Source organism: Struthio camelus, chromosome 1, assembly GCF_040807025.1.
Source record: "Struthio camelus isolate bStrCam1 chromosome 1, bStrCam1.hap1, whole genome shotgun sequence".
Lineage (NCBI taxonomy): Eukaryota > Metazoa > Chordata > Aves > Struthioniformes > Struthionidae > Struthio > Struthio camelus.
Window position 1 is genome coordinate 148,926,193 of NC_090942.1, and position 25,742 is coordinate 148,951,934.

Consider the following 25,742-nt stretch of genomic DNA (forward strand, 5'->3'; position numbering starts at 1 on the left):
AACGTTAGGTGTAGATAACCTACACTCTCAAAATACATGTGATGCCTCCAGCTCCACACAGAAGATGAGACTTCTGTGTCTCATCAAATACAAGTAGACTCCGTTTTATTACATATTTTACCAACACGAGTGCCTACTTTTTCTTTCCTTTCTCATGATTTGTGTTGGACAAACCATGGTCTTCAGAAGCGGCTGCTTCATTTCAGTTCAACTTTGAAACAAGAACGGAGAAGTGCTCTTGGCTTTCCATCGCAGCATACTCCTAACATGGCTATTCTTCATCGTGGCTATTCTTACATGTTGAACTCCTCCTCATGAACTGAACCAGAACGGTCCTTATCACCTTACTCTTATCACATATTTCCTGTAATATATAGGTCACTCAGAGCAAACGGATACATTTTAGGCTTATTTTATTCCCAAAGGCAAGATTCTGTTCCCCAGTTTTAAGATTAATCGAGTGTTTATGACATGAACTCTGCACTTGTGAAACAGTTTAATACATGCATGTAAAGTAAGCAATATGCAATTACTCAAGTAATACACAGGAGGAGGCTGGCATTTCTGTGTTTTAGAAGACACAGAAACTATAAAGTCTTTGCAAAGTTCAACAGCTGGTGAAAAGGATTCCTTAATGCAGCTTTAAAACAGATTTAAAAAAAGTTAACCGTACCACCTAAAATAGTACAGTATGCACTGGAGTACCCAGATCTAAATTCAAAGCTTAAGGGACTAAAGAAATTAACAGGCATAGGATCATGACAAACGATGAAAATACACGCACATATGTATTCCTGTGTTAAACAATAACAGTGCCTAAAGCAGGTAAACTTAGTCTTCCTCTCCCACTCTCCTCCCTTCAAAAAAGCCTCTTAACCAACTTAAAGGAACACTGAAAGAAGTAAACATCTGAAAATATTAACTGAACTCCTTTAAGTATTACAAACTCTTCAAGGGAATCCAGTCATGACCTGTCAATCTTTGTGCTCATGTTCTCTCAACTAATTCTGCTTAACGCTTTTCATGTTTTGTGTGACCAGAACGGAAAGTATTAAAGTGCTTACAACTCATCACAGATCATTCAACTTTTATTTCAAGCCAGGGGTTGTGCTCAGTAACAGAAAACATTCAAAGTATCGCTGCGTAATTCATAACAACATAGTATCGCAGAGATGCTTTCAGAACATTTTAGCAAAGAATTCCAAACATAAGAATGACGGTAACTTACCCAACCTAATCCATTCTTGTAATATAACTCAGTCAGCAATGAAGTCCACCTTTGTGCTCACTGTATTTCACAAGAAAGGTCTGCTAGAGTAATTACATTCACAAGGCTCTGGGCAGAATTTTTTTCATGGTTCCACTCCTCTATTATGTTTATACACATCTCGTAAGGTTTAAGTAAGGCGTTTTCACAAAGAGTGAAAACGCCACCCGCACAGCCTCAGGGAACCTTAGCAGGCATTCTAGTTTGCGTTGCACACTGGCTGACTCTTGTGCAACTCCATACACATGGTGGAGGGACTGCACTGACAACCACCACGAACCACCTACCTGAAGCTGCCCTATTACACAGTCGTCGGCGGAATGCTATCCTCTGTTAAGAGTTTTAAAGCAACCCACGAGGCATGTTAAGTCCAGTGAGGTCTGTACATGGCAGAAGCTTGATTGGGGAAGCAGGAACAAGGTCTCTGGCAGCCCTATCCCTGGTGCACTTAGTGAGGAAGGCTGAGCCGAGGCAAGAGCCTTTGTTTCCGAGTCTGTTCATAGAACAGTTGTACTGTCACATAATAAAAAACTTTTCTCATCCCCTGTACAGGGGGCTGCTTAAGACTAGGTAGCTCGTGGAACATGGAAACCTCAGAACAATCAACAGGATTTTTCTTTTGGTGAGAAAGAGAGGAAGTGGCACTATCAGATTTTGGTCTTTTTAACACTGTTCCCCTATGAACAGCGTGAGAGAGATACTTATCCTCAAGGTCAGTTAGCGCTTATGCCACACTCTGCCAGGGGTAACAGTAGTACAGATGGCATACAATTGCTTTTACCACAATGCTGCTTTAGAAGCCTAACTCCAGAGCTGCACAAGAAGAGAAGAGAGTTGAATTTTCCTGCTAAAGATGCATTCCTAAAATACATAGTCCTCCTATTTCCTATTGACATAATTCAGAGATCCTGCATGTAGACAGAGAAACTTCTCGTTTTCTAGTCCTTCCATCTTTGTACATTGCAGTAGTAACACTGTCAACTTTGAAAATAAAATTGTACCTGGATATATACTTTAAAGAATCCACACCAATGTTTTTCACCGTGTACAACATTTTGTTGGAGAGGAGCTAGTGCGCCTGTTTAAAAACAGCTTTTAACTTTGACCTGCAGTGGTACTGATATATCCACTTAAGTGCAAGCGTAAAGACTGAAACATAGTTTTTGATAATGAATTCTTTTTTTTAAATCTTTTCAATGGCAGAAGTTCAGTCATGTTTGTTCACCTGTACCTGACATGAGAGTACAACAATTAATCTTGAGGAGCTATGAATTTCAGATGAAGATAGTCAGTCTCAATTTTCTAAATGATTCCTTCTGTAGGAAGCTCTCGTTACAGTAAATTAGGCTGGTGACATGGAATTCCCTTACATTTATTGTCACTTGATGCACACCTAACTATGGAGCAATAGATCTTTCCACAAAAGCCATCTATTGCTAGCAACCAGGCAACGTACAGGAATGCTTGAACAGAGAATGTGATAACCCTTAAAATACAGAGTTTAAAGTGACTCAAGCCCTGACAAACATGTTTTCCAAAGCTGAAATGTTCGTGTCACCTGTGAGCAAACTTCAGTGCAATTAAGACATTAAACTACAGCTTGCTGGCAGACACCATTATTTAATGTGGCAATTAATCTGTACAGGAGAATCTTCTACTAGCAGTAGAAGCAAGACTGCTATTTTATAAAAGGGTGAGAAAAACACTTCAGGCTCATGAATTGAGATTAGGCCTTATGACACCTATATGTGTGGGAAAACAATTCTGTTTTTCTGTAAGATAAAGAGGAGGAGTCACAAAACAAGCATTGAGCTAGAAATAAATCATTTATTTTAAAACATTACAGGTTAATAAATAGATTAGTTATCAGAAAACTTAATAAATAGCCTTTTATAATTTACACAAGGCAAATACAACATGCCTATGACTATTTTTTTTAAAAAGCAAAGAGAATAAACTAGACTTGTAAGCCATTAACAAATCTATGTATATATACACATTATTTGGAAGCTAGTAAAATAAACCATTTTCATGTAATTTGTAATTACTATATTGCAATAACATTGAAGCAACCAAACCTATCACGCTGTATATTTGTTGCCATCCACTTTTTCCCCACATCTCATTAGAACTATCTTTTCAATACCAGAAAACTTTTGTTCCACAGTTGAAAAGGGAAGTAACTCAAAAACATCCCTTACGTATAACATTTTCCACTCTGTAGGGCAACTGTTGGGGAAAGGAAAACCCAAATGCTTATTTGCAGCTCTTTATAAAGATTTCCTAATCCATAAGCTTGTAATCATTTGATTTCAACACTGCTGTCTGAAAGACTTGGGCACTAGTAATGAGAACTTTCGACATCATTGGTGCTAACATGGTACACCCTGAAGTTCTGTATCGCTTAAGCCCATATTCTGTAGCAACAAAGAGTAACTACAAAGACTGATCCTTAAAGAAAAGATAGCAGGTAATAGCTAAAACAAATTGATTTAACAGTAAAACTTCAGCAAGTCCTAAAGTTACACCATCTCAAAACAACTGAGGAAGATCTGTAGAACCCTTAGTTTTATATTTAGGAAACAAGAAGGTGAAAGGGGTATATTGTGCAAACAAAGCAGCATTTTAAGCACGCCATATTTAGTTACTCCAAATCTTTCTTTAAATACAAACTCTCTATTAAAAACAAACAAACAAAAACCAAGTCTCTCAGTTCCACTGTTTTAATAAATAAAATCCAGTGTTCTCATTTTTCAGTGCTAGTTACTTCATAAAAATACGTATGTTCAATATAAATCAAGATTACTGGAAGGAAGCCTCACTTGTCAAACTGCTATATGACAGGTTCTTACTCATGTTAGTTTCAGCTCACTAATAAATAGGCTCTATTTACACATACAGTATCCTGAAAGGTTAATTCAGTAGATACCTCTTTAGGTATTTTGCTTTTTTACAGAAGCATTTAAGGTGTAACAAATTTTTTGCTTGTATCAAAAAGGTTTCTATTCTCCTACTGAACATTTGAGGGATTTTTGTATTTAACACCTAATAAAGATCGGGACTGACACATGTAAATCCTCCATACACTGAAGGGATAACGATCAAAGAGCTATCTACAAGTGAGTAACAGCATCATGTAAGTAAATATGGTTGATAAGCAGAATAGAAGCCAGAGTAAAACTCCTTCAATACGGATTTAATTTAAATGCATCCCACTACTGTAATCACACCATTTTTTGTTCTTGTCTGGCCTCTGGTCATTTATACTTTGGAATCGGCACTTAAGTCATCTGGCTCATAGCTATCAATGTAAGTAACGTGAAAGTATGTATTTCTCACGGGCAGACCCATGAGAAAGACCAAAGCTCAGGAAACAACTATGCACATTTGCTCCCTGAGATGATGGAACTCCGATGTCTTACTCAAAAGCGCTTACTTGTCTAGGCAGAGAGAAAGAGGGAAAAGCTGAAAATTCAATTTCAGCAGCGCTTCTTTTTTAATCAGAAAAGCAATAGGAAAAGACTAAAAAAGGTAGGACACACAGAATGAGTAGGGTATGAGGTGGAGGGAGGAAGAATCATGCCAATAGCGACAACATAAAATGCTAATACATTTCTAAAGTTAGAATTGGACCAGACCCGGGTACAGCAGAACTCAAAAGAACGCTGTTACATACTGAACAAAGAGTAGCAAAAATAAAGGTCTTTCATTATTTATCATTCACAATGTAAAAGGCTGCAGATATGAATGATGTGCAAGGCCACTATAATTTCTTTCACCTTATGTGCTGGCTTTTGATATCTGTATTAAACAAGGGTAACTACACATTTCTAGAAAGCTCGTCAGGGATGAGGAGCAGCTGGGGAGGGGAGAGGGGAAAAAAAAAAAAGCTTGCAGACATTTATCATCTCTAAGAATGGTCAGAGGACCAAAGAATACAGCTGCTACTTTTTTCTTACTCTGCATAGTGAGTGCTTATCAAGTGAAGTTGCGTGGAACAGAAAATAGCAGGGTTATAGCAGGGCAGTCAAGTTGTTTTCGATATAATATTTAATAATAATTTGCATAAGTACGTAACATACTGGGATAGGCACTTTCTAAATAAATAGGAATAAACTTTAAAATAAAACAGACAGATATGCTCAAAAAAGGACTAAGAGGAGATGGCAGTTATTTTCACTTTAACCCAAAGATAGATTTTCATGGAAGTCTTCAGAGATTAAGGGCTTGTACGAAATAAACACGCAATTCATGAACTCTGAATTTGAATTTTGAAAAGATGACTTGACTGCTTCAGCAAACAGCTAACATTATTTTAAAAAGTAAACCACCAGAAGCCTCACAACTTATTTAGGATTCAGTTTCAATTAGGAAAAAAAAGGGAACTAGTACGACAAGACACAACTGTCCATCGATAACCAAGATACCATCTTTCAACCCATAACGGACAAGGTTTAGTTGTAGCCATATTTCATAATCCAGTTCCCTCATCTACAATACTGAGACTTCCTAGAAACCATAAACAGTATTTGGGAATCCACAAAGATGGCCTTTCATGTGCTAATGCTTTTTAATCTCACCAAGACACCCAGTTTCTTTGCCGGCCCTATAACGATGTATGTTTCTGTCAATTCAGAGTGAGAATCACTTCAGTTGGATATCCCCAACAGTTCAGAGTTACAAAACTAGCTTCGAAATAACACAGTAGGGCTCTTAGTCTCTCTTCAGAATACTATGTCTTCAGGAGTCACTATTTGTGTTTATTGCCACAATTAGAAGGGCTTATAACACTTGTTTTAAATGAAAACGCAGGCTTGTTTTAAAGAAACACTAATTAAGATTAAAAAAAAAAAGAAGTAAACATTATTACTCCCCACTAATCAAAGTTTGCATTACTGTCAGCCAGCCACAAAGCTAAATTCATGATTTCTGGTTAAAAAGTGTCATGGGCTTTTTCAAAATCTGTCTTGCAATCATCTTATTTTTATTTAATTGAAGAAACAGTCTGAACTAGAGATGTTGAGTTCCACTGTATGCTTTCTATTTTTGTACTTAAAATGAAAAAAATCATTACTTTTCAAGTCTTGCGACTCATGATGTTGATAATTATCCAGCATAAATATAGCATGAAAATACTTTCACACCAACAAGGTCATAATTCTGAACTGAAAGGGAAAATTAATTCTTTCTTTTGTTAACATACCAACATTCCTTACACGGTCTAAACTGATTGGTTCAGAATCATTCTAATCATAGCTTAAACTATTTGTACCACTATCAAAGTATTACTGCTGAACTATCACACACGTCTAACTCACTGAATCTGAATGCCTATACTGAAACGCAGCTCTCTGAATGCCTACAACAGTTTAGGCTTTAACCTCCTTTTCCCAGGTTACGAGAGAGATCTGGCCATCTTTTCGTTTTCCGAGCTACCAATAAAATCTCACACTATTCTCTCTCTTTCATTTTCTGTTGTTCTTGCTGCTGCTTACTACAAAACAGTTTCCTATGTTGTCACTTAACTAGAATCAAGACATGCTGGACTGCTTTGAACAGACCTCTTGCAGGTTACCTCCTCCCATTACGACTACGGATATTTCCGAAGCTGTCAAGACGTTTAAAGATTTCAACTCCAAAACTATGTAGCTCCTTCCGGCTGCTCTACATGTTCAGAATTTGAATACAGTCAAATACGACAGACAATGAAAGTGAATTATTAAACCAGTACAGGCCATCTGAAACAAATACATTCACATTTATGCAGTATTTTTGGATTACAAAGGCACTGAAATAGTTCTGAACTGCTTGCAAATAAGCCACCGTATAATCAAAAAGTCTGTGCACCATCTCCACATCCTTCACAGTCTTTCTGTCTGTTCCCAATTTAAAAACTCAGATGAATGCATTATGTCTTAATGCACGTAAGTTAGAAAGAAAAATGCATACCTGTAATCTGGACACTACCACCTGCTGACAAATAATTTGTGAAAGATTTTAAGGGTCCACTGCTCTGTATAAAGAATTTAATTTAAAAATCCCCAGTGTCTTCACCCCATATCAGACCAAATTACAGAGACAGTTTTATTATAAAAGGAAAAATCTGAAGTCAGAGTTCAATAAACATTTGTCTCAGAATTTACAGCCTGGACGGTGAACACATTGCTACGTTAAGAAGATTAACGAATCATTCCATTCACTTCTCCTCCCCCCCCCCCACCCCCATATTTTTACGGGTATACATCACTCATGAAAGGTGTCAGATTGAGTGCGTTAGAAACTGATGTTCCCTATCTATCCACAGAAACCATACTTCAGAAGCAGCCATAATATAAGCTTTTACACACGCCTGTCAGGATATCCCTACATCTTTTGTGATAATCACTTTTTACAGCGAGGAAATACATCGGTCTCTGTGCTGACTCAATCTTCGGCCTTCCCGCTGAGACTGTCAGCGATAATACCAATTACAGCCATTTATTATGTTGATCTGGGGTAAACAGACAACTGTCCCTTTGAAACTGGATGGAAGCCTCCAATTCATTTCCTGTAGGCCACCAAATTGTCAGAGGGTAACAAATATCAACCTGAATCATAATCGAATCAGTGACCTAGAAATGAAAGGCTTTATCATTCCCTGAGCCATCCAGTTTCCCTCAAAAAAATATTTTAATCCGTCTTCATGTTAGGTTTATTTAAATCCCCAATATTGAAGTTGAATTCCTTGAAGACTTGTATAAGAACAATTCCAATAGACACTGTGGTGAATCCACAAGCCATTCCCAAGAAATCTACCACTCCTACATTACTCCATTCCCTGAAAAGGATGGCTGAAGCCAGCAACACTAAAGTGGTAAACACAACATAGTAGATGGCACCAAACACAGAGGAGTCAAAACATTCCAGTGCCTTATTGATGTACCTGAACTGAATGATAATGCTACATCCTAATACTGCCAGAAGTACCAGACAGAGATACAGAGCCCTTTGACTTGACGGATTATTGTGAAAGATGTCTTGAGCAGCCAGCCCGATGCCTTTTGTGCTAGGCACAGTGAAACTGCCCAACAGAGAGCAAATACTGATGTAAACCATGATATTAGTAGGTCCATGAGCTGGAGCTATCCAGAAGATAAGCAGGAGAAGCATTAGCAGTACTACGCAGAGATAACCCACGAAAACTGGAAAACAAAAAGAAAACAAGATAACAGCAAGAAAAGAACTGCTGGTTTGGGATCTACACTGGCAATTTCAGCAGACAAATCACGTCTTACCAACAGAGCTTCAGGTATACACCACAATTAAGATTTGATATTGAACACAGACCCAAATCACCGAGCTTTTAATGATTTAGCGGACACCTGTGACAGATGATGTTCTCAAGCTCTTTGTGTAAAATAAACCATCATGTGGTAAAAATACAGTTCCACATTTGAACTGGATTTAAGATGGCTTACTTTTTCATTCGCTTTTTCATTAGGGTTATGCTCATTAAAATCCTCTGTGACAAATGGCAGTAGTAACACCTCATTTGTAACCAGCTTAGTAAAGCACCGTGTGTGAATTTAGCAAAGTGCTTAAGCGTAAAGTTATATCCCATTAGGGTCAATAGTAACAGCAGGGACAGCTGGAAGAACCGGAATACCATATCATTTATAGTATGCTATTAGTATGCAAATTAGACAGGTGAAAAATATTTCACACTTTAAAGCTCTGAAGAAATATATTTCCTATTCCTGTTGGTTGGAGTGAAACTGTAAATTTAGACCAAGGTGGTTTCATTTGCATTTCCTTGCAAATTTTTGCTTTGTCTTTTTCTTTCCCCCTCCCCTCTCTCATCTACAGCTTTGGATAGCTGATACGGTTTGACTTTCTCCCACCTAAAGCAATAAAAGGAAATAGCAACAGTTGTCAAGGTAACTCTTATGAAAAAAAAAATAAAAGGTGGCGGGCTTGAACTGTATCAAACACTAGTATATGCCATCCAGCAGCTAATGGGACTGTACATCCAAGTCAGTCCAACACTCTATAAGACAGGATAGGCATTTCAGGACATGTCTAGATAGCACATTTCTGCACACCTTTAGTGTGCAAAGAAATCTCTTTGGAACATAAGGGGTATCTAGTATAAAGTTACAATGTTTCCTCCTCCAAACCCAAATGCATAATTAAAGAACAAAAGATATATATTTTTTTTAATAAAACAACTTAAATAGAGATCCTAGAATTATAGCTTTTATTCTCTGTGTAACACAAAACACTTTTTCATAATTTTAGAAAATTACAAGTTCAAATGGCCACTGTTCTTTGTTTGCTGTGAAGGAGAATGTTTTAAAAGTTACCTAAATCAGTAGTAGTTTAACTCCTAAATTACTCTTTTATTTATTTAAAAGCCTTTTGAAAAATCTTAGTCTACGTTTTACTTTCTGGGCACATGTATCAATACATCTGAGGAATTCTAAGTACGGCAAGTGATGGTTTTCCTACACAAAAGCCATACTGTTTGTCCCTGTCACGCTGTGTTTTTTTCAGAAGTCAGTTTTACTGTCTCTTGGAAGTGGTACATCTTTCCTCCTCGCATGTGTTCTTGATCAATCTCACAAGATCATTATCAGTTAATACAAGAATGAAGTACCTGGATTTGTAAGCTTCTCTTCAAGTTCAGCCTGAGTGGTTACACTCTCAGACTTTGGGGAATGGATGATGAGAACAACAGACCCGGCGCAGCTCAGTAGACATCCCAGTTTCCCAAGAATGTTGAGTTTTTCTTTCAGTAAGTAAGAAGCTAAAATGGACCTTTCACAAAGAGGAAGAAAATTAGAAGTTTGAATGCAGTCTCTTAATACTGCTCTGCCCGTTACTTGCCACATGAATTTCCTTCTGTTAAAGGAATATCATCAAACATTAGTGAACCTTCAAATAGCCCTCAAACTGCATTTCAGCCTTAGCTTAGGGAAGATTCTTCCAATCTCCATCTTATTCAATCCATGATGTTTCATCTGAGGGGGAAAAAACAAGCATTAGGCACCCCAGAAGCAGATACCTACCCGTTACAATTTAGTGAGAGAGCACTAAACTCCATTTATTGGTACCATGCAGTCATGAAATAAAAGTGACCTTTGATTACAAAGATTACAAGGCTCAGCTCAGATATATAACTGGCTACAGTATTCAAATTATGTGGCCTAGCATAAAATAACAGGTGATATGTAGAGCCCCACCAGTGTGATTTGTAGCGCATGAAACTCGAGACACGAAGCCCACCCAAAGCAATTTACACCCGGAAGCAGGCGACCAGTGCGGTCAGATACATAACCCAGCAAGTGGGCAAAAGAAAAATCTTAAGGCAATACAGAGCACTTTTAAGTAAGTGTCCTTTTTTGCTGCAGCGGTTTCACAAATGTAGCTTACCTATTCACAAAATATTGAACCGTATATTAAACTCCTCTTTTTTTTTTTTTCTTTAAAAAAAACACATGAACATCACATTAAGGAACTTGTGGGCATGCACTGGCAGGCTACTTCCTTCACTTTGGAAAAATGAGCCAAATACAATTAAATTAAATTCAAAGTCAACACACACATGTAGGTAGTGGATAGCAGGGGATAGAAAGAACATGAAACGAGACATGGACCATAAGTCCACACAGTAAGGGAGCTGCGAATGAAAGAATAAGCCAAAGCGTCCACAATAAAGCAAGTGCAAAAAATAAATTGTTTCATCTGTTCCAGATCATAGTGATAGTTAAAACAGAATCAAGAACCCTTTTCTCGTTATCCTCTGACACACCGCCATACTTTGCTGGGCAGAAAAGGAATAGATGACATTATAACATTTCAGTAACACTCATACGTCTGACATCTTCCAAGTTAAAGTCTGGTAATCACTGAGTCAATTTGACACTACACCCTAAGCAATAACAGCATTAAGATAAAAACAAGTAAAGCAAATTCTTACCCAAATGGAACACCAAGAGCTCCTAGGGGAGTCACTAACACAGTAGGAACTGCAGTGTAGGCCAAGAAATTTCCTATTTGACCAAGGGCCACTGTCAACAGAACCAAAAATAGGCCTTTAAAACCCTTTGTAAAGGGAAGCAATGAAAAATTACCCAACATTGTCTGGGAAAGACTGACCCAACGAGAAAACAGATGTTACAGATCTGCTAAGCTCTGTTCATTTTGCACGTGCGCAAAATGCCTGAAATTTTTAGACATTTAAAAATTATTTTTGGATAATCTATATTTTGAAGAATCTGTATTTCCCACACAAGAAGATCCAACAGGGCATGATCAAGAATCTTACTTGTGGCTTCTCTTACTTAAGTATAAATAAGGCTACAAATTAGAAACACTCATGGATCACATTCAAATATCTTTGTATGTGCAGTGCTAAAATTATACTACCCACGACTTCAGCTTTAGAACATACATACACATCACAAGAACACATTTGGGTATAGTTTCTAACAGCAGGGTTACCTTTCGGGAGGAATACAGGGACATCACTAGAGGAAAGGAATCTAATAATGAAATACTAAGCACATGCAGAAAAGCTCTTCAATATGTAGTTAAGCACATCAAATTGTCACAGCACTACATAACATCAAAGGTAATCCCTGACCAGTGTAGCAAGGACTGATCTATGTCAAGTCACAGTAACAGCCCATCTTATTTTTTCCCAATAAAAGCAATTTCCAAAATTTACCACACTATTGCACATCACAGCTGTGATAAACAGCTCATGTGTTCAAGTTTTCAGTTAAAAAAAAAAAGTTTATAAAAATACTGGCTGGTTTTGCAAGTGCTGGAAAGTTTATAAGTCAACATGATGCTTGCATAGTTACAGCGTCTGTGGTGCCTGGCAAGTACCTGGAGACTGAACATAAAATACAGGCAGCTGAAATTTCAAGTTGATTTCCAGTGCCATTACTAGCATTTAAAAGCATTTCAATAATCTAAGTTGTCTTATTCTCAGGTTGGCATTACCCTCCACTGTCAAACATTGTTATCATCATACTCTCTTTACCTCCGCAAAGCACTGTGCAAACATTACTGATTATGTGAGTTAATTTGGTAAATTAAAGTTGAAGACCTGCGTAACCTACAAGAAACCCAAAGCAGACAAACTCACAAACTGCAGAGGATGGCAGAATTATACTAATTCAATTCACTGAGGCTTTCACTATGTGCAGGAGTGAGCCACAGCAATAAACCCACGAACAGCATTTCCAAAGCACAAGAGCCAGCGATAGCCTCCTGCATATTTTCTGCTCCTGGAAATAGAGCAACTCTATCAGCCTCAGTTTTGTTTTTCAGCAGATATACACGGCAACTTTGACAGTATCTTCAAGGCATCCAAAGGCAGTAGCTAGTAGTTTACATGGAAGATACGGCCACACCTGGCACCATGTTCCTGCAGACTCCATACATTTCTAAGTAACTCTGGTCAGAGTTTACTCTTTCATAGGTCTGCTGCCTTAACTTTCTATTTAAAGAACCCTAACAGATGGCATCAACACATGTATATGAACAAACTGTACGTACTGTAAGCCACCTGAACTTACCCAAAACTTTCAGTATCACCACGGAGTAACAGTAGCAGTCCCTTACCACCACGAATGACAGACCAACATTAACTAAGGCCAATTAAAAAAGAATCTCAGTGATGGTTACCGTTTGCCTGCTGTTGAGGACCTTCGCTGCCGACCTACCCAGCTTTCTGTGGACAGATATTCCTCTCTAGATACATCAGTCCAGTAGTCAAGACATGACTTCAGTTCTTGAAGGCACACCAAGCTTTAAGCTTACTAAATGAGTATCAGTATCCCAGAAGTTTTTGCAACACAAGACTTGGCACACACTGACGTGTCTACGTTAGCAAGGGGACCAGCAGGAGCAGATCTGTAAAGCAAAAGCATCTACTCTATGCATTTCAGGGGTTTCATTTCAGACTAACTTTAGTCTGGTCCCACAGACTGAAAAGTCCATTTACAGCTGATATGTATTAGGCATGTCCCTAGGGTGTATCTTCCAGCCTAGTTTCAGCTGAAAGAAATTCAGTTCAAGTGCTCCATCATTGCCCCCAAATGTGAACCAAAGCTCAGTAAGTGGAAACAAACAGGAGATTTGCTTCACAAGTCCACTCTCAATCTGCAATGAAACGCTAACGTAGATGCATCCACTATAAAAACTGTCACAAATGCCACAGCTATGCTACTATCAAAATCTGCACTGAAACTAATTAATTAGTTAATTAATTAGTTTAATGCTGACTGAAGTACCTGTACACATGGTGCAATCACTCTTTTGACTGCAGTATAAAAAAGTCCCTTAGCAGAATCTGGAGCCCTTCCTTTGAAGTCTTCAGTAATCCAGTCGATCCCAAGGCCACAAAATGGTAAGGAAGTGTTATTCTGAGCCAGCACGCCTACACACAAATACTTGTTCACTATCTGAACAAGTCTTGTGAAAACAAGTTGACAGAAGTTATGCTGATTCTGTTAGTCATCCTAACTCCAAATTCTGTACTTTAGAAAATTACTGTCAGCTCCTGTAACTTCTCCAAGGTTATTGGGAATATTGCTAAATCTCCAAAACATCACCTTTCTCTGGATCCCACAGTTGCCTACCTGGCTGTTGCTACTGCCGTTTGTCACTGGGTTGCAATTCTGAATCTACAACATCCTCACAGAATTTTTACCTTGGTTCCTCTGTAAACTTTTTGAGGTTTTGTTTTAAAATACCTGCACCTAGCTGACGGACGAATGCCAGCTGATACCATTCCCTTAAGCAATTTCAGCTTCATTGAATTCATTCAGCCCTTTTAACCTCAAAACCTTTTTTTCTGACTCAACGACATAAACTCCTGTAATAAAAATTCTTTTTTTTTTATTCCTTCTCTTCAGAGATTCAAAATGGAGGCCTCACAAGGGATAAACAACAGTGACTAAAGCACAGATTTATTGCTATTTAGGCATGCAGTGATCACAGCAGAGTAGGAAGCTGTCAAAGAACCACTTAAACTCAGCTTAAATTAGCTGAGGACTTTCCTCTGGAGCTCTGTTGGCTCTACTCTTGCTCTGAACTGTATCCTTCAAGGGATTTAACAGTTCCATTCCTTGTGTACAGCCTGAAGAGGGTGAAAACGGAGACCTACCCTGCTGCAAAAAACAGGGCGCGTAACTGTACTCATACTTTTGAGGAACGGCTTCAAAAGCTTCAAAACATTTACAGATAATTCAAAAAAGGCTAGATGAGCATCCAAAAGTGGGGTAGTATTTTAAACTCACGTGGGTAAAACTAGGTCTCAACTACAAAAAGAGAAAGCTAGGTGCTCCTCATGTTCTGGATTCAAATTAGAGAGTGAACTTTGTGCGAGCATAGGTTACAAAGATACTAAGTCTAAAACTGTACCAGTCTCATAATCAGGGCCACGTAAGGCCTCATGTCAATCTTGCAGAGTAAAAACAAAACTGAAACTATCGCTGCCAAAGCTAGAGATCAAAGAAACTATTTAAATGGAGGCCAGCTAAGTGCGTTCTGATCTAAAAAATTACACATGCTCAGTAAGCCCTTTTGTGCAGAATTACAATTTCTTATTCAGCTTGGACTTTTATTGAAAACTGAGCGTACCAGTGCAATCCACAGATACAAAACACACGAGAAACCAGAGTCGGAACACTGTGTGGGTGCCAAAAGCTCAAAGTATCAACTGGTTCTGAAAATGTGGAAATATGTCCAACTTTGATTTATCACAGCTCTTTGCCTTTTCAAGTGACAGCTTACCGAAGGTGCAATATTTTTGAGGGAAAGGTATTTCATTGTAAGTCAGTGAAAGATTCAAGATTAGAACTCAGAATTTCTGATGACCCATTTCACCATCTAACCACAGCTTCTCCTTTCAGAGGAAAAAAAAAGTAAAATACTTACTTGCAATAGTGCCAGACCACCACACTATATCTGTTAAGTATGAAGTACCTGGAAGAGGAAGTATAAGAATATATATATTAGAAAAATATGGAATTGCATTACTGAAACAATGAAATGGAATAATTTCAGCGATCTCAACTATTAAAGGGTCTTAACCCCTTTGATTAAGGCAAAAGGGTGCGAAGAAAGCAAGAGAGAGGATGGAAGGCACTCAGATTTGGCCTAAATATCCAAATAAGATCTTCCTAAGGAAACTTACTAGTCAGAAGTTCTGACTTCCAGTTTGAAGTACCTATGCAACTATAACACTTAGATTACTTAGAGAGTCTCTGAAATGTCAGCAAACGCTTCTGAAGGTGCCATTTAACAGGTATATTGGAATCACTATTGGGAGAAATCGAAACCTATGGAAATAAAACATAATTTGGATAAATTAGTTTGGTAAAATACCCCCAATGAAGTCGTATGGGAGAAACTTTTTTGGTATTGAGTTTTGGCGGTATGTTAGTGTGGGCCAATCCTCCTGCATGCGAGCATTTGGAAATTAGTATGACTGAAGCCTTCTCTGAGTTACTGACATATTACTATGTTTCTAAGAGATGGTTAAAAATTCGAGATTGTCCTTTAACATCTGCCAAGTTCAAAGACGATTAGTTTCATTGTAAATCAGTTATTAAGGACTCTTGACTTGGAGCGTGCCACGGCGTTTCTGTATCACATTTTGGAAGTTCTACTTTTGTGGAACATCACGGCTAAAAACCACGTGTTAAATTAAACACTAGTCTTCAAAGAACTTGACCTTGGCATCAAATTACGCTGTTGTTATGTCCTGCTTCTCTTTCTAACAATCCAGTTCTGCGTTACTTTGGGAAGATGCTCTCTCAAGACCTGCAGGAGCGATAGCAATACTGTACGTAAGTGGAGCACTCTGAAATCCCAAGGGAAAGAAAAAAATAATCTATAACTCCAGAGACTTTAAAAATATTGAGCGTTTGGAAATCACACTACAGAACTGAAATGTGAGGGAAAGTGACTAATGAAAATGGCCAGCTTTCGAGTGGGCGTAATCATCCTTTAGACTTTTGTTACTGCATATAAAACACTTTGTTGGGGGCACAAATCATAGAAAATATTGACTCAAGTAAGATAGTTCGGTAAAATATTTGTCACCCACCGCTGTTTCTAGCTAAGCAAGGATTACTAACTCACTTGATACCATATTGTTGATTCAATGAAGAACACAGAAAAGACTTGAAGATGAGGTGCCCTGTTGTTAATTATACAACATCTACTCAGGCCAATGGAAAAAAAAAAAAGACATCATTTGACACTTAGTTTAGAGGCTCTTATTTCCAACTGCTGGACTCAAGGAAGAACTGCACCGCTTCAAAACATTTAATAGACAAAAACCTACATTACTTGCCTGGCTGTCTCCTAATCTATCCTTACAGCTCCATAACGAGCACAGCAATAGGGAACACTAAGAATCACTCCACAAGATACACAATCAGTCTTCACTAATATCTTTGAACTAATAGCTATGTCTTACAGCTGTGACACTCACCTACCAGTGCTGAAAAGACACACCCACCCCCCTTGCACATCCACTTAACTCAGTATACTATCGACAGCTCTTTAAAAGTAATTAGACCCAACTATACTGCAGAATGGAAACTTGCTTTAACTACATTGGCAGCCTCATTCCTTCCTTGTTTTCTGTTTCCCTTACAAAAAGATTTGCATTTATGCAAACTTGACCTCTGTGTTAACAACAAAAATCGATTACAGCCATCCTGAAGGGAAAGGGAGACTAAGTTTATGAAACAGTAGCTTGTCTGAAGCCCTTAACTGCAACTGTAAGGTCATTGTGGAAAATGCAAAATAAACTTGTTAGATCATGCTGTCAGCTGGTAGTCCTCTGAATGCACCCTGAACGTGCTCAATACAGTAGGCACTGGAAGAGCATTGCTGCTCCAACATTAACCATCTCAGAGAAAGTAAAACAAAACAAAAAAAGCCCTAAGAAATCACAGAACGGCTGAGGTTGGAAAGGAGCTCTGGAGTCCAACCACCCTGCTCACACAGGGTCACCTAGAGCACGTTGCCCAGGATCGCGTCCAGATGGCTTCTGAATGTCTCCAGGGAAGGAGACTCCCCAACCTCTCTGGGCGACCTGTTCCAGCGCTCAGTCGCCCGCACAGGAAAGTAATTTGTCCTCAGGTTCAGACGGAGCTTAATACCTAAGCTGTTCTTGTCTCTACTAAGCGTTTTTCATAAGAGCTCCCAGACACACATGCACGCACACATACATACTCATTCCACCATCACCAGCAAAACAAAGGGCTATCGACAACCAATAGAAATACAATTAAAAGGCCCCGTACAACCTGTGTGTTTACACCTTTCCTCCAAAAGCATGATATTAAGAACAAGTAAAAAAAAAAATATACTGCAGCTTCTCTATATTCAAAGCATTAAGCAGCAATTAGTAAAATGATAGTCATGAACCGCATGCTTTTGGGAGTCCTAGTATCAGAATAAAATACAAAAGATCGTAACATGCTATGAATTCACTTTTTTTCCCTTGCTAAACTGGACAGCACAGTAAATTGCTGAATGTTTATCTCGGGGAAAAAAAACAATAAGGTATAGCATTTCCACATGCAAAAAAGGGATTAGTGATTTCATGCCATTGCTGTGCCCTTCTCTACAAAAGGCAACTCTCACGTGATCTAATGCAACTTTGTGGTGTATATCCGTGGAAGCGCGAGAATGAAGAGTTGATAAGATATGCTGGTGCTATTCACGGAGAGAAAGCAGTTGAGCCAAAGACAGCGAGCAGAGAAGTGCCATGAGGCAATGAAAACATTTCGAGAGAAGGACAGATATTCATGCATACACACAAACATGCATGTGTGTGTGTTTGTCTGTGTGTGTGTGTGTGTGTATATATATATATGTATATAGTCTTTAATGCTGTATGATGGAAGAGCAATGCGCAGGCCATAGGTTTGGAAGCCGCGGCTGATGACTGCGCTTAATATCCTCCCCCCCCTCCCCGCCCCGGTCGCTCTCCGCTCGACGTCTCCCCGTCGGTTTATGACATGCCTCGCGCCCTGCTCCAGCCGTCGACCTCTCACGTCAAAACCACTTAACGTGACAACCCGGGCTGCCTCCCCACGCCACGCGCGCCGCAGCCCGGCGCGCGCGCCTCCCCGCTGCCCCCCGCGGCCGGATGCGCGCCCCTCCGCCCGCCGCCGCCGCCGCAGCCTCTCCGCAGCAGCTGCGCGGGGAAGGAGAAGCCCCCGGGGAGGCAGCGCTGCTCCGGGCCGGGCGCCGGCGGCGATGCTCGCCCGGGCAGAGCTGCCAAAGCGGGCGGCAGCGCTAAGAGCGGCGCAAGAGGAAAGGCAGGGCCGCGACGTCGGGGCCTCCCGCCCCCACGCCGACCGACCGACCCGGCGGGGCCCCCTACCTCGCCCTCGGGCCCGCACGATCCCCTTCTTCTGCAGGACGAAAGTGGAGCCGTTCACCAGGCTGGACACCACGGCCACGCTCAAGCCCAGCGACACGGCGGCGGGGCCGGGGCTCTGCGCTGCCCCGTCACCCGCTGCCGCACCGACCGCCATCCGCATCGCCCCGCCGCCCAGAGCTGCTGCTGCTGCCGCGGCTCCCCAACCCCCGTCCCGGGCCCAGCGCACCCGGCAGCGGCTCTGCGCGGGGACCCGCCCTGCGCTGCGCCCCCGCCCCGCCCCGCCCCGCCCCGCCCCGCTGGGGGCGGCTCCGGGCGGGCAGCGGCGGCAGCCGCGGCGAAGCGCGGCAGGCAGGGTGACGTCATAGTCGTTGCACCGCTCCCCCCGTTCCCCGCGCCTTTCTGACGTCACAGGCCCGGGAAGCCCTTCTGCGCGCTGGCAGCGCGGAGGGCGGGCGCAGTGCGGCGGCGGCGGCCCGGCAAGGAGCGGGGCGAGGCCGCCACAGCAGCAGCAGGTGGCCGTGGGGCTAGCGGGAAAGCTTGGCTTGCCGCGCAAGGGTCGTGCGCGCTACTTGCGCAACGTGGGCTCCGTGGCCGTTGCGCTTGGTCTGGTGGTAAATCCCAGAACTTGCGTTTGTTTCCAGGAAAAAAGTTCGCTCTCTCCTCCTTTCACGCGGAAAGGTCAGTTGCTCAAAATCACAAGTCTCTGAGTATCTCTCGCTTACCGTTCAGCACCTTCCACGTTCACGTAGGGCAGAGCGTAAGTCTTCGTCACCATCGTGGTGGAGGGATGGAGGTGTCCCTGGTGGCAACGTCCCCGGCCCATAATGGACACTGACAGCCGTGAGGTTTCAGCTTAGTCTTTCAACGCATAAGGAGTCTTTGCCCTGCTGAACTGAAAGCAGCCTTTCTTGTTTGGCAGAAGTACTTGGTAGCACGTATTTCACTGCAGCTCTTACTCTTCCTAGATACTTTTTTGAAATAAATCAATCCATAAATGGATTACTGTGGCAATATCCATGCAAGGACGTGGAATAGGGTATCTTGGCTTGTTGTAAATGAAAGTGGATGCTTTTTGTCATTCTTAACTATTGGGCATACTGACCAACCTCACAGCATATATTTTAGCATTCCCAGGAAATGTGAATTCAGAGGAGAGGCAAACTCCTGAAAGTGCTTCTCTTGTCAGCATATTTCTCAGTTTGCCTGGACTCTGCTTGAGGCAGCTGTCTTTGGGATGCACAGGAAAGCTGGAGTATGTTTTTTGTTTAGGTTTAACAGTCAGAAGATGTAACACTTATTGCAGTATTGCTGCTTATTTCACATAGGTTGCTACATCAGTTCTCTCAGGTCTTTGTATAAATATTTAATACAATGGAAGAGTGCATTCATCCTTGTGAGATCTGCAAGATCTGCAAAATGAGAACACATGAGGTGGAGGAACAGTTATCCACAGCAACCCTTTACATCTTGCAAAACACTAAACAAAGAGGTGAAGATAAATACAGGCTGGTTAAAAGTATCAGTTTCTGGTTTATGTACAGCCTATTAGTGTGTACAGTGAAATTTATTATTGGAAATAATTTATGCTTGCATGGTAGGAAAATGATTTTGCAACAAGTTATCACTCAAGTTTTTGAACAAAACTCAGACTTGAGCGATTCTGATACTCAGAATCTCACTCAAGAAAAACCAGATATTGGAGATCTCAAGAAAACGGTTTCTTTTCTCTCCAACCATGCCATTTTTATCTCCAAATTGTAAAACTTACATATGCCTTCCTAAATTGCAGATTTCTAAATACACTGTTAGGTGTCAGTTAGTTGACATTACACTTGCAGTATAATAATTAGTCATAGTGTTGTTAAGGATTAGTGGTAGACTAAAATAGTAAGCATAGTGCAGATTAATATTAACTTAGCACATATTTTGAAAACCAGAGCCTGACTTCACTGATGTCATATATGATCACATTATTCCAAAAAAATCTGCGTTATCTAGACATTTTGAATTAAAACATAAAGGTACCTCAAATATAACATTTCTTATTATTAGTTTAATGAAAATTGGATGGTCTTCCTTAAACCATTACATACATTCAATATATAAACTACCCACTCGTGATGTACATCTGTTTTTCTGAGATTTAGTTTTGTGGTGACAGTTTCATTCCTCCTGCCAGTCATATTAACATGTTTGTAGTATTGCAAAACAATGTGCTTTGGGTTAGTCTGGCTCCTGCATTGCCATATTGCAATATTACTGATGTCGCAATAGTCTGATGTCTCATGAACACCCAAAAGGGGTAGTAGGAACATGGCTTTTCCTCCAACAGACTCTCTTTTGTCTCCATCACTCTTATCTAACGCCAGTCTAAAGTAAGCAGTGAAATACTAAATTTTATTTTATTCAAATGATTTTTTCCAAAGTTCTTTTGGAGCAATAATACAGTATTTATAGAGCTGCTTTAACCAGCAAAGTGAGCTCAGCTGCAGTTCCGCACTTGTTGGACACTGATTGCTTAATTTATGCAACATGTAAGCATTAGTGTAAAAAATGCACAGGCTGTTTTCCAGAAGTAGCTATCTCTGCTCTGCAACCCAGTAGCAATACAGGTCTTCAGCATCAGTCAACGGGTATGAGCTGTTTTAATAGACTTAGGTAGGGCTCTTACCTAGGAGACAGGATGAGTGATTGAGGTAGGTCTCTTGGAAGTGAGTGAGCAAAGTTGGTAGAGATCCCAGATTTTGGAGTTGAGGGAGTGGAGGGAATGACAGACCTTCTCTAGGTGACAGTGGGTTTTCCCCTGATCTAAAGGAGTAGAAAAACGCTTGTGCCTGATCTGAAGGCGCGTATTGTTTTTTTTCTGTAAAGGCTTGGATTCCTCTGTCGTGTTTGTTTTCTATATTTAAAATAAATATGATTTCTTTAACTGAAAAAGAATTTGTTGCAGTCTTTTATCTAGGGTCGAAGGGCATATACAGACCATTATGTATGTGACACAGACTGGGAATACAGTAGCTGTGCCCAGATGGTGATTTAAAACTCCTGATAAGTTATATGAGAGAGCAGTGGTGGAAGTCTACCAACAGCTGTAACAGATTGAGGCAATAGTAGTAATCCTGCTTGGCAGAAGCACCAGGGAGATCAGCCTTGCCAGCAATTGAAGCAATAGGAACTGGGACTGCAGAGAAAATGGCAAGAAGACAGTGGCAATCCTTGCTGTGTTTTCTGTCTCATGATAACCACAGACTGCAGTTAAATGCAGTGATACAAAGACTACTGTGTAACGGTCCACTGAGCCTGGGCCTAAAGATAACCTAAACATCCTTTCTGAGGAGTCTCAAACAGACACCTGGAGTATCAAACTGCTTGTGGTGTAAGTGGGCCATCACTGGTATGAATGGGTCCTGCTTTGTGGAGAAAGTGAATCTTGGTTCTCATCCAGCTCTTGTCTGGCTATGAGTATTCACATCTATGAATGGAAACCTAGTTATTGTCACATTATTGCACTGATGGGTCCTGTTAACTTTTTTGCTCTCCTCTCTACTCCATTAATAAGGACGTTGTTAAATTGAATTAGAGAAGACAGTGTACAGCCTTTGGGTCCAGGTGTGGGCTTTTTAAGTTTATAGTGGTCTCCGTGAAATGCAGTCTTAGCCCTGAGCTCTACTGCACCATAGGCAGTGGCTACAAGACTCTTGAAAACATCCTCTGGAGCAGGGATAGAAGAAAATCAGGCTCAGCATTCGTGTCTGAAATTGCATATCTCAAACTGCAATAAAATGCTGCCTTATGTCCTGTCTGCAATATAGGACCTCACACAAGCATCCATGGTCTCTCTGTCCTATGCGTTACAAGAAGAAAGGTAGCCTTTGGGGTATACTGGCTCTTTTCCAGGACAGAACAGGCTGCAAATCAGCACAGTCCAGCACAGTCTGAAATTGAGTGGAAAAGTGAGACCAGGTTACGTTCGCTTTGTTAAAGGATCCAAGGTCCACGCACTGGAGCTGTTATCAGCGTTCAACTATTGAAGCCTGGACTGAATGAGTAATAGAGTTTTGCTGTCACTTCTGCCTGTGGAAAACAAATTATCAGCTGAATGACAGCGGCCATTTATAATTCTGGAGAGTTTCGGAGAACTTTTCCTGGAGAGATGGTGCAAGATTGATGTTAAGTTATTGACACAGAAAGCATGGCAGATGTATTGCAGATAGAGCATACCATTTCATCTCTTCTGCAGGGAAGATTCTCTCTTTGCAGAATCCGTTCTTTGTGCAGCAGGCAGAATCTAGACTAGACAGCTAGTTTTGATGTGTTCATGATCACACTGGAGTGAACCCATTTAAATTAGCATCGTGTCTACTCAGATGTACTGTGCGGAAATCATTTCTAGATCCCTAGTGATTGGGGAACTCAGGAAAAAGCACAGATTTTTCCAGTTCATATTGTAGCAGATAGTATAGTCCAACAGCTGCAAAGTCTGACCAGGGCGTAGTCTTCTGTGCTGACTTCCAGGAGTTGAATCCAGCACCTTAATGTAATGCTTTTAGTATATTCATATGTAGCTCTTTGTCCTCATGTATTAGAAAGCTGGTGCAACCTAGTACATACTAGTATCTTAGCATGAACCTTCGGAATATGTCTTCCTATGAAGGTAAGATAATCACAATCATTAAAAAAAAGGATAGGCTCTATCACAATCTTGGGTGCAAGGAATTTGCTTGCCATTCCTGTACCTTGCCTAGTTACATTAATCTTCTGCTTGGGTTAAAGGGAATTCTGTGCTATGTTTCAGACTTAACAGGTGTTGTAGGTTTATTATTGTAAGCTTTGACATGGTGATTTATGCCACTTCATGAGCTGCGTACCAAACTAGTGTGAAGTTATCCTTGAATCCCTCGTAGTGGCAGTCTCTTCGTGTTTAGCTGGCTCGCTGCTGAACTCAGTGAGTGGAGACTAAGCTTTAGGATACACCTTGGAGAATTTAACAATTACAGTTCTCAGAAGCTGAGAGCTTTAGTGGCACTCCCCTCAGTAATCAAGTAAACTCCTACGTAAGATTAGCTGGGTAGTTCCGGCAATGAGTATCTGGGATTTTTACTACATTGTTCTTTAGAAAGTCATCTTCTCTAGCAGACACCTCAGAAAATGCAGTAGTCAGCTGCCTGCTTTTGTAATCATCTTTGATCGATCTTTGTAAGGTAGAGCGCATCCTTTGTTGTAACCCTGTACTCCAAGGCCTGAGTTTCACTGCGAAGTTTATTTTTATATGAGTACTTCTGAAAGGAATTTAAGGCAATGTTATTTCAAGACTGCAAATGCACGATCGTGTATCTGAATTGTAATTTCTTGTCATCAAACTAAAAAAATAGAGTATCAATTTTATCAGGAGAATGGCCCATACTAAGCTTACCTACTTCCCTCCTGAAGCTTCAGTTTCAACTGACCATGCCTTTGCAAATGCTGTAGGACACTGAGCTCCTGGTACCTCTCTGGGACCCGGTTATTTGATTCTAGGTATTTACAATAGGCCACCCCTTCAGTAATATGTTTTATCTACCAAACCCGCGCCTTCTCGGCAGAAAAGTCAACATCTCTGACTTCGCTCGCCATTACCCCCAGAGAAGGTCACACAGACCCCCTTGATGGCACAAAGAAGCAGTCCATCCGCTCTGAGAGAACAGTACCCAGAAGCTGGGCTTCCCAGCTAAAGGGTTTAAACAGGCTCCTAGCAGGAGAAAGGATGATGGGCTGGGGCAAAGTGTTTCTGAAGAGAGTCTACCAGAAAGTGCACAGTACAAGAAGGCTTTCTGTGAAGTTCCTCTGCTCCAGGCTGGAGTAGCTGTAGAGCCATCAAGAGTGGACAGTGATGTCTGCAGTTTGGATTCCTTATTTCTCTTTTTCTTTTTAATATTTAAAATAAAGCTGATCTGAGAGTTGTAATGAAAGTTGGTTGTGGTAGTTACTCATCTAGGCTGGAAGGAAACCAGTTGGCATGAGGTTATTCTCACTTTGTTCGTCAGATGTTCAGTGTTATCACACAATCATTGCACATGCTGATCTGCACCTTTAAATAAACCAAGGCGATATTTGTATTAAGCATAACTTTCAGAACTTTGGCAATGTCAGAAAGACATTTTCACCTTCTAGGGAAATTCATTCATCTTCTATAAAGCCTGGCAATGTCTATACTTAAAGTAATATTTTTCTTAGCGGTCATGGTGCTTATTATAATGATAGGTCAGTCTTAATGCCCTGTTGTGTGTCATGGGTCCTAACAGAAAACAGGGTTTAATGATGGCTGAAATGCTTGGATTAAATTGCTCTGAGTTCATGCAAAGTAGCAGGCAAGAATGCCAATTGATTTAGGCTAAGTTGGAAGTCTGTTGTTTCTGGTTCTTAGCAGATGAGGTATCTTGAATGTGGGACAGTTTTTGGACGGAATTAATGAATTTCTCCGTATTTCTGCTTTCCACTTCTTCATTTGGGGTCTCTTTGACATATGTCCGTCATAAAGACTTCTTTGATATTTTTTGCTTGTCAAATATTTGCTCAAAAGGGGTCAGCCCCTTTTACAGTTCTACAACTAGTTTGCACAGCATTATGTTTATAGTAGATATGTGAAGGTCATGATTACTGGCACTCTGACAACAATTGACTTGCACACAAAAGGTATTAGATTTGCTAAAGTCTTCGAAAGAGATCTGGAAACAGGAGTCCCTGTGTTGAACTCTCACTAACTTTAGAGTACCTAAAAACATTTACTGGCTATGTGAGACGTCCAGCAAACGTTGTAGGTAGCTTCAGCCTTCAGGGCAAGTCTTCCTGTGTGCAGACCGTGGACAGATAAACTAGCCTTTAACATACATCATACTGTCTCTATTTTTAATGATAAAGACTTCAACTGCTGCTGAGGTGAGTGAGATCTTGCCGTGCAGAGTCAAGGATGACGGTAACAAATAATAGTGTCATAGTCTAATGATCTAGTCTTAAACTCAATGCAATGATGAGGCTCCTTTGTCAAATAAATGTGACTAAAAAAAAAGAAACAACTAAACGACACTTTTTAAA

The 25,742-nt window shown here is 40.5% G+C and overlaps 1 protein-coding gene across 1 annotated transcript; it reads right to left on the reverse strand.

The window, feature by feature from the left end:
* Positions 1-3,074: 3,074 nt before the first annotated feature.
* NIPA1 (NIPA magnesium transporter 1) lies at positions 3,075-18,923 on the reverse strand. Its single transcript, XM_068923136.1, has 5 exons — positions 18,672-18,923; positions 15,200-15,247; positions 11,226-11,316; positions 9,903-10,063; positions 3,075-8,448 (listed from the first exon to the last, which is right to left on the reverse strand). Exons 1-5 carry the CDS (start codon positions 18,829-18,831, stop codon positions 7,937-7,939), a joined length of 972 nt encoding a protein of 323 aa, XP_068779237.1. The 5' UTR covers positions 18,832-18,923; the 3' UTR covers positions 3,075-7,936.
* Between the last annotated feature and the right edge of the window lie 6,819 nt (positions 18,924-25,742).

What these genes read in the sequence shown, in the direction of transcription:
- NIPA1 (XM_068923136.1), bottom strand. Translation starts at nt 18,831, where the DNA reads ATGCGGATGGCGGTCGGTGCGGCAGCGGGTGACGGGGCAGCGCAGAGC. An exon ending in CGTGCGGGCCCGAGGGCGAG is followed by an intron (nt 15,248 to 18,671) that starts GTAGGGGGCCCC and finishes TTCCTCTTCCAG; the next exon opens with GTACTTCATACTTAACAGAT. An exon ending in GCTCTTGGTGTTCCATTTGG is followed by an intron (nt 10,064 to 11,225) that starts GTAAGAATTTGC and finishes TCTTTGTGAAAG; the next exon opens with GTCCATTTTAGCTTCTTACT.